The sequence below is a fragment of the Peromyscus californicus genome, unplaced genomic scaffold (genome assembly GCF_007827085.1).
Source record: "Peromyscus californicus insignis strain IS unplaced genomic scaffold, ASM782708v3 Scaffold_13__1_contigs__length_99412109, whole genome shotgun sequence".
Classification (NCBI taxonomy): Eukaryota; Metazoa; Chordata; class Mammalia; order Rodentia; family Cricetidae; genus Peromyscus; species Peromyscus californicus.
In genome coordinates, this window is record NW_026294424.1 from 2,228,847 (window position 1) to 2,240,526 (window position 11,680).

Consider the following 11,680-nt stretch of genomic DNA (forward strand, 5'->3'; position numbering starts at 1 on the left):
CACCACTCAGAGGTTGTAACAGGAGAATCATGAATTCCAAGCCAGCATAGTCTGCTGTGTAACTAGATTCTGTCTCAAAAACCAAACAATGACAACAGAAAAATTTACACCTTGCTTCATTGCTGACCCCCCTACAAGAATGACAAATAGTACTCTCTTTTCTGTTCTTATTCCCTAGCTGACTCCATGCTCTGAGCTATATAGCCTGTCTTACTAGACCTAGTATGTGTCACCTGTCTCAGGGAGCACATAGTAGGTGATTGATAGATACCTGCTCCAAGTAGGAGTTATCCAATATCTGTGATTCAGAAGCTGTGTGGTGCTTGATAATACATTTGATGCTGACAGTGCTGTTTTGTGTAAAATGTCAATTGGCCCAGAGTGAATGCAGGCCAGTATCATCCATCCACAGTATGTAAAAGTCAGGGACTCAGGGTGTTGTGCATACCTTATGCCATTCCAAACCTAAAAGCTCCATCTCTCCCCAGGATCTTCACCTTGTACAGTAAGTCCCTGCCCTTGGACCTGGCCTGCCGCATCTGGGATGTATTCTGTCGAGACGGGGAGGAATTTCTCTTCCGAACAGCTCTGGGCATCCTGAAGCTATTCGAGGATATCCTGACGAGGATGGACTTCATCCACAGTGCCCAGTTTCTGACCAGGCTGCCTGAGGACCTGCCAGCAGATGAGGTGTTTGCAGCCATCTCCACAGTCCAGATGCAGAGCCGGAACAAGAAATGGGCACAGGTAAGCGAGTATGTGGCAGAGCTGTGAGACTGGAGCAGTGTGCTGCTCAGTGAGCCTTTTTAGAAGAGGGCGGGCTGTCTTTGAAAATGATGCTCAGGCTGAAGGCACGTGGCTTGGCTCATGTCTGGGTTTCTGACAGCTAGAGGAGTGTGTGTAGGAAGACTGTCCCATTCTGTAGTGTCAGCACTTCTAGGTCACCTCTGTAGGACTCCACCAGAAAGCTCCCCTCTTCCCTGTGTATATGACTACGTGAGAGAGGGCGGCGCATGTCCCATAATGAGAGAGTGTAGGTCAGCAGACAGCTCATGGGAATTGGTTCTCTCCTTCCACTCTGTGAGTCCCAGCATGACACACAGGGCTTCAGGCTTGGTGGCAAGTACTTTTACCCACTGAGCTGTCTCAACGGCCCGAGGCACTTCTTGAGGGGATGAAAATGCTTTAACGTTGACTTTTGGTGAGGTTTGCACATATTTTTGAAGATCTGGAAAACCATTGACTGGCATGCTTTATGTGGGTGAACTGCCTGTGAATTACATAGTTCAGCAAAGCAATTAAAAAGGTATACTCAGTTCACATGAGAGCAGAACTGACTGTGCTGTCGTCAGGGATCCAGGGGCAGAGGAGAGCCTTTCTCTGATTAATAAACAAAGAACAGTGTGAATAGAAACATGGGACCCTGACTCTAAAGTTACTGAGAATTTCAAGATGGTGGCAACAGAGCCTGAAGCTGAGGAGAGTCCCTCTGAAAGCTGGGTGGGGGCCTGTGTGAAAGTTTTTGGAATCTTGTAGCCTATTGCTTATAGTGGCTTTTGAATCCAGATGGAAAGGTGGGGTTGAAGATGATGGCAGTCTGGTCTCATAGAGTACTCTGCTTGGCATGCAGTGGGCTTAGGAATGTAGCCTTTGGTTGTCACTGCGGCTGTTAGGCAGCAGTGCAGTGGGATGTCCCTTCAAGGTGTCAACCAAGAGCTGGGAGAGCAAAGGAGGGAGCAGTCACTCCAAGACTGTGCCACACCTCTGTCTGGCCGACATCCTGGTGAAAGGGACCGGCCATATGAGCAACATGGGGGAGGGGGCTTGTTAGTGCCCTGGGAGGGAAACCTGGGCCTCAGTGTTGTGTTCAGGGGCTAGACAGCCCAGAAAATGGGCATGTAGGGGGTGGGGTGGGAGTGTTTGATGGCTGCTGTTTTTTTTTTACTGTTCCTATGAGATTCTCAGGTCAGTGTGGTCTGTGGGTCTAACCATAGCTGTCTTCTCTGTGATTCTAGGTGCTGTCTGCGCTGCAGAAAGACAGCCGGGAAATGGAAAAAGGAAGCCCATCCCTCAGACACTGAGGCTCGGGTAACTCCCACTTGCCACTGAAGCAGAGCTCCAAATGGCACCTGTGTGCTTTCAGACCGAAGCCTGGGAAAAACAGGGGCTCTTTCCGTGTTGGATTTCAGATGCTGGAGTTGGCCTTAAAACAAAACAGCTCTTAAAGAATTACATCCAGGCTTAGCCTTAAGCAGCTCAGTGGACCTATGCACTGGAATTGGTCATGGCCAGCCACTGCATTTTCCACATGGGTTCAAGAAAGGGCAGGCTGTCTCCTTGCTCCTTTATTCCAGCAGCAGTTAATTAAATTGTGATGCAATTATGCCAACTACTGGAAGGTACATTACAATCTTTCTTAGCCAAGATGCATGAGAAATATTATTAGGAGACCTCAGAGATGTTACTGGCTCATATGTTGGATAAGAAAGGAATTACTTATTTAGTTACTGAGATAATCTTTCCAGAGATGAAGGTGTCTTTTTAATCTCCCTTCTAAGGACAGCATAAGGAAGATGGACCCTGTAGAATAGTTGCTGGTGAATGCTCATAGGCTCCTGAAAATTCACCTGACCTTTGTGTTGACATTTGACCCTGTTGCCTTGACACCTGATGGCAGGAAGGCTGAGAGTTCACATTAGGATCCCACTCTCCAAAGCAGCACTCATTGCATCTTGGTTGCAACTGTGGTTGGAGCAGGCGAGCCACATGCTGAGAAGGGGTAGAGACCGTCCCTGTAAAGAAAGGGGTAGGAAGGGACTGTAAAATTTGCTCTTCTCTTACCTGCTTGTTTCTGGGAGGCTGGGCATGGCAGCCTCTGAAAACACCATTGTGTGGGAGATGGTTTCCTTGCTTTAGCCGAATGTCTCTTTTTGCCTTTGTCACCTGAGCAGCTGTACCCCTTCTAAGTGCCAGTGATTCTTTCCTGTCCCCATCTGGCTTTAGAAGATGAGCTTTAAACACTGCTGTGCGGACCGAAGAGTAAGGCAGTCTTCCGGATTCTCAGTGTCATCAGCCCTTCCCCATTCCAGCTGCTCTCTCTCAGCTTACTGGGGAGGTGGTGGTTGTTGGAGCTTTTCCTTGACTTGATAACTTTGTATAAGTAATTTGATTATCCAAATTCACAGAGATGAATAGTTTTTGCATAGAATAATACAAAGGACATTCAGTATCTGTGGAAACTGATTACCTCCTGATAATCCACTGGCATCCTTGTTCCTGGGGTACAGGTAGGCCAGGGTTGAGAACATATTTTCCAGCAAATGCCTGTGTGGTCTGTAGTCTACAACCCTCTGCAGCCATACCTGCTGCCCCCAGAAATCGTCCTCTCCATCGTTCTAGTTTCTGACAGCCATTGGGGAGCCCTTGACTGACTACAGCATGTGGCAGGGAGACTTGGGTCAGCCTTAGGACAGTGTGTTTGCATGGGTTCCCTTCATCTGCTCTGTTTGTGATCGTCCAATGCATCAGCAGGCTATCATGCCATTCATCCATGCCACCACTTTTCTTTTTTTCTGGAGTCTCATCTGTAGTCTCATGGCTTCTCCAGGGAGGCTACGGAGCACCCTCCATATAGCTCTCTGCCTTAGTGTGAAAGGCTGATGTCTGACCTCTTGGAGGAGGATGTCTTCACCAGCCATCCAGTGGCCTCCAGATCCAGCCATTCTTGACATCAGATCTGAATGTAGCCCAGGCCCAGCTGGCCTGTAAGAAGTAGACTACCCAGCCCTGTCTGCTGTTGTTCATTGCAGATGTACCTAGTTTTATTCCATGGCATGGGCATCTGTTCTCTCAAGATGTATATATTTTCTTACTGTACATAAAGACATTCCTTAAGTCATACAGAAAGTGTTGTGACAAGGGGACTGGGCACCTTGTTGTGAATGCCATTGTGGAATTCTCTGTGTGTTCACAACCCAGCTCTTAACTTTTCTTGTTTGACATAATCTGTGGGCATGCATGAAGTCTCAAACAAGACTCCATGCCAGCCATGCACTGACTGCATCTCTAGTCCAAACAGGGTTTTTAGAGCCTGTTTGTGTGAGCCTGGTGTGCCCTCCTTAGAGGCTCTACAGTTCCAAGTTCCTCTACTCTGAGGGCATCTCTCATACTCCTTCTGTTTTGGCAAACTGGAAACAGACCCTACAGAAGTCTGCACCTCCCACCTCACTTTCAGTCCCCAAACTTGAGGGTGCTGGGCAGCTCTCACTCTAGAGGGAGCTTGCAGGAGAGGCTTCCTGTCACCTTGGGAGCAGTGCTCACTTCAAAGGTACTTCTAACTGCTCAGTTTGTGACTATTTTTAAACAGTTTGCCAGTAGGAAACTCCTGATAACACTTGCTACATATCATGTTTTAATTGCTTGTACAGTTAACCTTTAATTTTATTTAGTAAAATGTATCAAACTAGGACTTTTTGAATTGTAAATACGTGGTTTTATTAAAATAAAGTCATGTAAAATTGTTACTTATGTTCACTGTGTACTTTGGTTTAAAGCTGACATTCTTGCTTTGAAGTGTAGCAGAAAGTATTTTAATTCAGGGCTTGTGAGGCACAAAGCAGGGCAGTTACTCTCCTCAGGGGATTCCGGAGTTCAGCATGCTCTCTCCAAGTTGTTGGGGATCCCAGCCATGCTGCACTCCCTGAATTCCGCTGCCTTGACCTCCCCACCGTAAGTCTGCATTCCCATGAGAGCAGACAACCATATTTATTTACTCTGTGCTGGCTGCTGAGCCAAAGCTCTTTGCACTCTGGAGCTTTCCCAGAGCCTGTAAACCTGGGGGCACAGGGGATGAGCTCCTTCCTATGAGCCACTTAGGAAAGTGGTTATGTTGAAGCATGAACCTAATTAGTCTTATGGATAAAAACCAGGAATCAGATATCTGGGTAATAACCAGATCAGAGATCAGAGAAGCAGAGGAGCAGCCACCAGTGACTTCTTACCTCTCTGGATCCTCAGACCTAAAGGAGCCATGATCCTGTTTCTGTCCCACCTGCCTTATCACTTCCTGTCTCTGCCTCCTGAGTGCTGGGATTAAAGGTGTGTGCCACCACTGCCCAGCTTCTATGATTAACTAGTGGCTAGCTCCACCCTCTGATCTCCAGGCAAGCTTTATTTGTCAGAACACAAACAAAATATCGCACAACACTATGTGGTAGGGTCCACAAGCTACTTGGAACCAGACAGGGCAAATGCTTGTGTATGCCACTCTCCTTTCAGTCCCCCACTGCTGTCACCTCCAAGTCTCCCACGACTGTTGGGAGATGGCCCAATGTGCTACAGCCTCCAGCAGGGACAGACACAGGGCCTGCCTTCACCTCTAAACCAGTGGCTTCATTCTCTGAGCTCGTGTTCTTTGCAGGCAGTGAGGTGATAAACTCTAGAGTTGCTGAGGGCTGGCTGACTGCTCCAGCCATACCAGGCTCTGGACCAAGTGTTCTACATGGATTATTAACCTCCGCAGCAGCCCCATGTAAGAGACTCGTTGTCCCCATTCCAAGAACGTGATACAAAATGCTTGCTCAGGCTCCTTCAGCAGACTGGTAGCAGAGCTGGCATCTATACCACCCCTAAGAAAAGTGCTGGCTCCTGAATGCCTTCTGGAGAGATCACGCTTGCTTTGGACCTTTGGAGCCCAAACACAGGGCTGGTTGTGGCCTAGATTTCTCATTCCTTCCAATACTTCCAGTGTGCATTGCTGGATGCCTTCAGGTTGGGGCCAGCAGTTCAGAAACCCTGCCTGTCATGAACATGTCTGAAGAGGGGAGGAACCGCTACACTAGTATCCAGCAGCAGGAGGAAGCGACATTACTGAACCTGAGCAGAGCTTTCAGGTGGACAAGGGCAAGGTTCTGGCCAGCAGAGGGCAGCCTTAGATCCTAAGACCAGTTTGTTTTTTTTTGTTTTTTGGTTTTTTTTGGTTTTTCGAAACAGGGTTTCTGTGTAGCTTTGGGGCCTGTCCTGGAACTCGCTCTGTAGCCCAGGCTGGCCTCAAACTCACAGAGATCCGCCTGCCTCTGCCTCCCGAGTGCTGGGATTAAAGGCGTGCACTACCACCGCCCGGCTTAAGACCAGTTCTTAGGTGGGACCTCATCCAGACCCGGAAGTGCTTGAACTGGAATGGAAATGAATGGATATGCTTTGTGTGGGACTAAATATGCTATGAAATATTTGATGTGATTCAGGCCTGCTGAGTACATGGGACATGGCCATGACATAGTGTCTATGCATCTCTTCTGTCAGTACTGCCAGCAACCCCCCATTGCCAGCTCATTCTGGAATGATGTGCTACTCTCTGGTCTTCAATCAGCCAACAAAGCTCCCTTTCCTCCTTCCCCCAGGATTCCTATGCCTTGCAGGGAGTTTTGTGTGGAGTGAGGGAGCCACCTTCTCTCCAAAGAGCTTCTTGTCCCTGTTCTAGAGTTCCAGTAGATACTACTCCTAACCAGAAATAAGCCCAGGTTGCAGATAGTTTGGCTAGATGGCAAGAGCAGGACCCTAGAGTTGAATCTCACAGTCACTGACCAGCCATTGCCATTTAGAAGCTTCGTGATCTTGGAGAATTCACTGAAATTCTCTCAACCTTTTTTCTCCCCTTGTAACTAAAGGGTGAGAGACCTAGCTCCTTTCCAGGCTTATGAAGTATTAATAAATAAGAGACTGAACTTCCCCTTAACCCGTGAACATTCTCCAGGCATCTAGATTTGTACCTTTAGCCTATAAACTTTTAGTATCTTGTGTGTGAGAGAGGGTGGGGAGGAGAAAGAGGGAGAGAAAGACATGGTCTCACTTTGTAGCTCATGATGCTGGTATTACAGGCGTGTACCAAGCCTTGCTTAAACTGGCATGTGGCTGTACATTTTCCAGTTCAGTACTGGGGAACCAACTAAGGCCTTGCTCATGCTAGACTAACACTCTATCCCTGAACTACATCTCCACAACGTTTATTAGCTTCTGCTTGAATATTTGTATATTATTTATATATTATAAATATTATATTAATATATAGCTATAAATACACATGTAAGATGAGGATATGGAAAAGCACAAAGAGAAAATTCCTCCTAATTTTATCACCCAAAGGAAGGCACTCTTTCTTTTTTTCAAATGCTTCTCCATTTCCTGAATCAGTACAATGAGGGTTAGGTTCCATTCAGGTCAGCAGGATCACAGTTTGGGCCTTCCCATATCTTTTTGGTATACTTGTGTTCCTCTTTGACAGTATTTGGATGAAACGTTAGAGTTGAAACTGGATGTGGCAGCACACACCTGTAATACTAGTATTTGGGAGGATCACAAATGAGGCCAGTTGGCATATACAGTGAGACCCTATCTGAATTTAAAAAAAAAAAAAAAATTAGGGAGTGAGCTGAGGCGGTAGTAGTGCATGCCTTTAATTCCAGCACTTAGGAGGCAGAGGCAGAGGCAGACAGATCTCTGAGTATTAGGTAAGCCTGGTCTACAGAGCTAGTTTTAAAACAGCCGGGGCTACACAGGGAAACCCTGTCTTGAAAAACCAAACCAAACCAAAAATAATTAGTGCAATTTTATTAAAATATGCACATATTTTGTCATTGATTATTTAAGTAAAAATAAGGATATTTTCAAAGAGAGATGGATTAGTCACTGCACATGTGCTCCAAGCTGCGTTCCTTTCATGGCATCTGTGTCACTTGCACTCTGGAACCCTCTGAGGTTCAATACATGAGCAGTGAATAGCTGGAAGGCATGGACTGTGATACTTTATGGACAGGTGGCTCATACGAGTGTCAAAGCCCTGAATTATCGTCTGTGGATGAACTTGCACAAACCTATTTCTACTTATATAATTTAAGACTCTTAACTGTAGCAAGTCACCAAAATGAGGTTTCCTTTTCCAATACCTTAGGCTGTCTCTGAGTAGGTGGCTGAATTACAGACCCTCCTTGGCTATTGAAGGGGGCGCTTCTCATGCATATCGACTTAAAATATCAGGCAGAATTTGTTCAATGCCTACATTTTTTTACAGGCCCTGAACTACTTTGATGAAATTTCATGATCAAGCACTCATCCTGAATTTAATTAGAACCACGCAGGGAGGTAATCAAAAATGAAGGGTGTCTTGTAATTAGTTGTAATCCCTCCAGCATGAGGTGTTGTGATTGAGAGCCCACTGGTGACTTCCTACATAATTGTTAGTTAGGACACCTTAGCAACTCGGCATGCTGACCTTAGTGCCCTGCATGACCACTGCTCACCTTGTTCAAAGTTCAGGAGGGAGCATTCAGATGGTTAGCTGTTAGGTAGAAATCTGCTGACCGAATCAAAACACAGAAGGACACCATTACAATGAAGAACCGTCTTGTCACTTCTAGTGCTACTGCCAGTTTCACTTGGGAGCCTCCCCAGCTGCAGGACCCTGGGTCCCTCTGCTATTGGAGCCACAAAGCCGACATTTCCAGTTTCAGTAAGTTACTACTTCTCTGTAGCCTTGATGGACAGAGTAGAGGGAAAACCAAAACTGTAGCAACCAAGGGGGAAAGGAAGGAATCAGTTTTTGAACTGTCTCAGCAATGCATTTGGATGGTCTCATGCAAAGTATGTTCAAGCCATGGAAGTCAGAAAAGGGATTTTAACTTTGATTTCAAAGCCAATATACTTTAGCAAACAAAATTGCGTCATGTAATGGAAGCAGGGTTATGTAGTGCCAACAGCCAGATTGCTGACGCAGGTTATGGCTCAGGAGGTAAGAGTGCTTGTTTGAAAGCATGAGGATCTGAATTCAGATCCCCAGTACCTACATAAAAAAGCCAGACTTGGTGTTGCATACCTGTAACCCCAGTGTTGGGGCACAGAGACAAGCAGATCCCAGGATCATCATGCTAGCTGGGCAGTCTAACCGAAACTGCAAGCTCCTGGTTGAGGAAGAGACCCTGTCTCAAAAAATCAAGGTGAAGACCAAGAGATGCTGGTTCCTCTGGCCTCTACATGTCAACACACACCCACAAACAGAGATGGAGGGAATTTGTGAGCTAATTGAGACAGTGACTCAAGACTATACAGTTTAACTAGCACAAAGATGACTGAGTGATCAGAACAATGCACAGGGATTTTCTGTACCTTGGCCACTGGTTGAACCTTTAAACCATCCTTACATATAGACAAGGATTTAACAGTCCTCTAGACTATGAGACTGCTTGGCTAGAAAGGCTTTTCATCATTAGTCGGTTTAATCACCCCACTCTCTCTCTCTAGATATATTTTACTTAACCTTATGTAGAACTACTGCTAACCAGATGTGTTCAGCAGGAATTTGGAAGCTGGAATGACAAAAATAAAGTTGCATCCCAAGTCACATAGAATGACAATGGGAGGGCAGACGAGAGTTTTGGAGGTTTTGCCAACTGTCCTGTCAAGGACTGTCAAAAGGGGAGGAAGGTTTTGGCTTCTCTGATCTTTTGCTTCACCCCCTTGCAGGACAAGGTGAGCCCCGCGTGAATGCGCTTCAGGGATTCCAGCCGCTTGTTGAGATACTCTGTCCTCTCCACCTTTTCCTCAAAGTCTCGGAGCAGTGATTCCTTACCCAGAAGCCCAGATTTCTGATTCAGCCTGATGTTGTCAGTCCGCAGACTGTCTCGGGCTTGCTTCGTCTTTGTCAATAGGTCTCTTCCTAGGGCCACCTGGGCCTCGATTTCCAAAAGTTGTGCCTTTTTGCATGCGTTCTCCATGTCGATGAAAGACAGCTTTTCTTTCACATGGGTTATAATCTGCACGTTGCTGGTCACCTTAGTGCGCAGTTTTAAAAGTTCCTCGTTTCGTTCCTCGACTTTCTCGTTGAAGGTCTGGTTCTCAATTTTGAGCTGTTCAAAGTCGATGAGGAGCAGCCCCTCAGCCAAGTCCTCCTGGGCCTTCATCCTGGTTTCAAAGTGTACCAGGCTCTGCTTCAGCTGCACGTTCTCGAGACGCACTGCGCTCATCTCCTTCTCCTTTTTATCCTCCAGCGCCTGGATCTGTTCGACCTCTCTCAGAGCCGCCTGGCGCCCACCGCGCATGCGGCAGCTGCCCATGACCTGCATCACTACCTGCTTCTTGAGGGCCTGGAAGCGCCGCCACTCTTTCTCCACCCTGGCCTGCTTCTCTTGGCACTGCTGCTTCATCTCACGCACTTCCTCGCGGTACCACTCTAGGTCGTCCGCTTCTTGTTTCTTCAGTTCCTCCAGCATGGCCAGATAGCGCAAGTATGCTTGCTCTTTCTCGGGAGAGTCTGGTCCCGCGCCCTTGTCCGCGGGTTCAGCTGGTTCCAGGCCCTTCTTGCGTAGCGCCTCTGAGATCTTCTGCTGTAGGTACACATTGTAGCGCTGGTACCGGCTCCGCTCCACCAGCAAGGCGTGGTACTGGTCCACTAGCTCACCGCGCAGCTGCTGCTCTTGCAGCTTCCGAAAATCCGCAGACCACTCAAAGTCTTCGTAGTCCTCCTCCTCCTCCTCTTCCTCCTCATCTCCAGGTTGAAGATGCCGGTCTTTGCCTTTCTTGTGTCGTTCTCGACCTGTCCCCTCGATCTCCTCGCTACCTCGCTTCTGCTCTGACTCCTTTGCTTTCTCTCTCTCAGCCCGTGGGGCTGGAGCAGCCGCCTCCTCGACGATCGTGGTCAGTGGCAGCTGGGGGCGGAACCGTGACTCCTTGCTCTTCACCCTCTTCACCTTATCCTGCTTCTCCGGCTGGTCGGGTTCCTCGTCCTCATCCTCGTCCTCGTCCTCGTCCTCGTCCTCGTCTTCATCGTCGTCTTCGTCCTCGTCCTCGCCCCTCTCCTTGGACTCCCGCTTGGTCCCAGACTCTGGCAGACTCTCTGGCTCTCGGGACACGGCCTCACTCGCGGCCTCTACTGCCTCGCCCGCAGCCTCGGCGGCCTCCAGACTTTCCGGGACCTCGGCATGCGCGTAATCGCTCTCCTCTGAAACCTCTGCTTTGGGTTCGTCCGCAACCGGCTGGGTCTCTGGTCCAGGCTCTGACTCCGTTTCCGACGCCGACTCCGGCTCCAACTCTGGCTCCGCAGGGTCGGCCGGGATCTGAGGATCGAAGGTGACCCTGGTCTCGGAAGGCTTCTTGGTCAGGCCTTCCTCGGCTTTTCCTTCGCCTTCGGTGTCCCCGTCGTGGCTGTCCATGCTCGACCTGCTGTCTCGGGTCTGAGGACCGCTGCAGCTTGCTGTTAGGTTTCCCGGGGCAACCAGGGCGCGCGCGGTGGGCCCCGCGATTGGTCGCCTGCCTTCCCTTTCTCGCCGCCTCCCAGCAATATTAAGCCAATGAAGGACCACGAACAGGTGAAGGCAGGCGCTGATTGGACGCTGGCTCTCGAGAGGCGTGGCGCACAAGACCGGCTTCCTGTCTGCGCCTCGCCGGCTGTCAGGCTTGGGGCGGGACCGTGCCGCTGCGCGAGCCCATGAGGCAGAGGGAGGCGGTGGCGCGCAGGCGCAGAGCGGAGGCTCGGCCGCCCGCGAGGGGGCGCGCGCGGGGCGCCTGCGCGATGCGGCGGGGAGACAGCGGCGGCGGCGGCGGCGGCGGCCGGGCCGGGCCGGAGGGCGCCTGCGTGCTGAGGCGGGACGCGGCCCGCCTGGCGGGCTCCGGCGGCGCCTGGGCGGGGGCGGCC

At 49.2% G+C, this 11,680-nt stretch overlaps 2 protein-coding genes across 3 annotated transcripts in view; one reads left to right on the forward strand and one right to left on the reverse strand.

Annotated features, from left to right (window-relative positions):
- Window positions 1–4,523, forward strand: part of LOC128109054 (TBC1 domain family member 14) — a 178,050-nt gene extending 173,527 nt beyond the window's left edge. For both annotated transcript variants that reach the window (XM_052736087.1, XM_052736091.1), the window contains 2 exons: window positions 489–747; window positions 2,016–4,523. In XM_052736087.1, coding sequence (XP_052592047.1) covers window positions 489–747; window positions 2,016–2,081 — 325 coding nt within the window. In that variant the 3' untranslated portion in view covers window positions 2,082–4,523. The remainder of the gene's footprint in view (window positions 1–488; window positions 748–2,015) is intronic.
- Window positions 3,413–11,536, reverse strand: Ccdc96 (coiled-coil domain containing 96). Its single transcript, XM_052736092.1, has one exon. It carries the CDS (start codon window positions 11,196–11,198, stop codon window positions 9,459–9,461), a length of 1,740 nt encoding a protein of 579 aa, XP_052592052.1. The 5' UTR covers window positions 11,199–11,536; the 3' UTR covers window positions 3,413–9,458.
- Window positions 11,537–11,680: the final 144 nt, after the last annotated feature.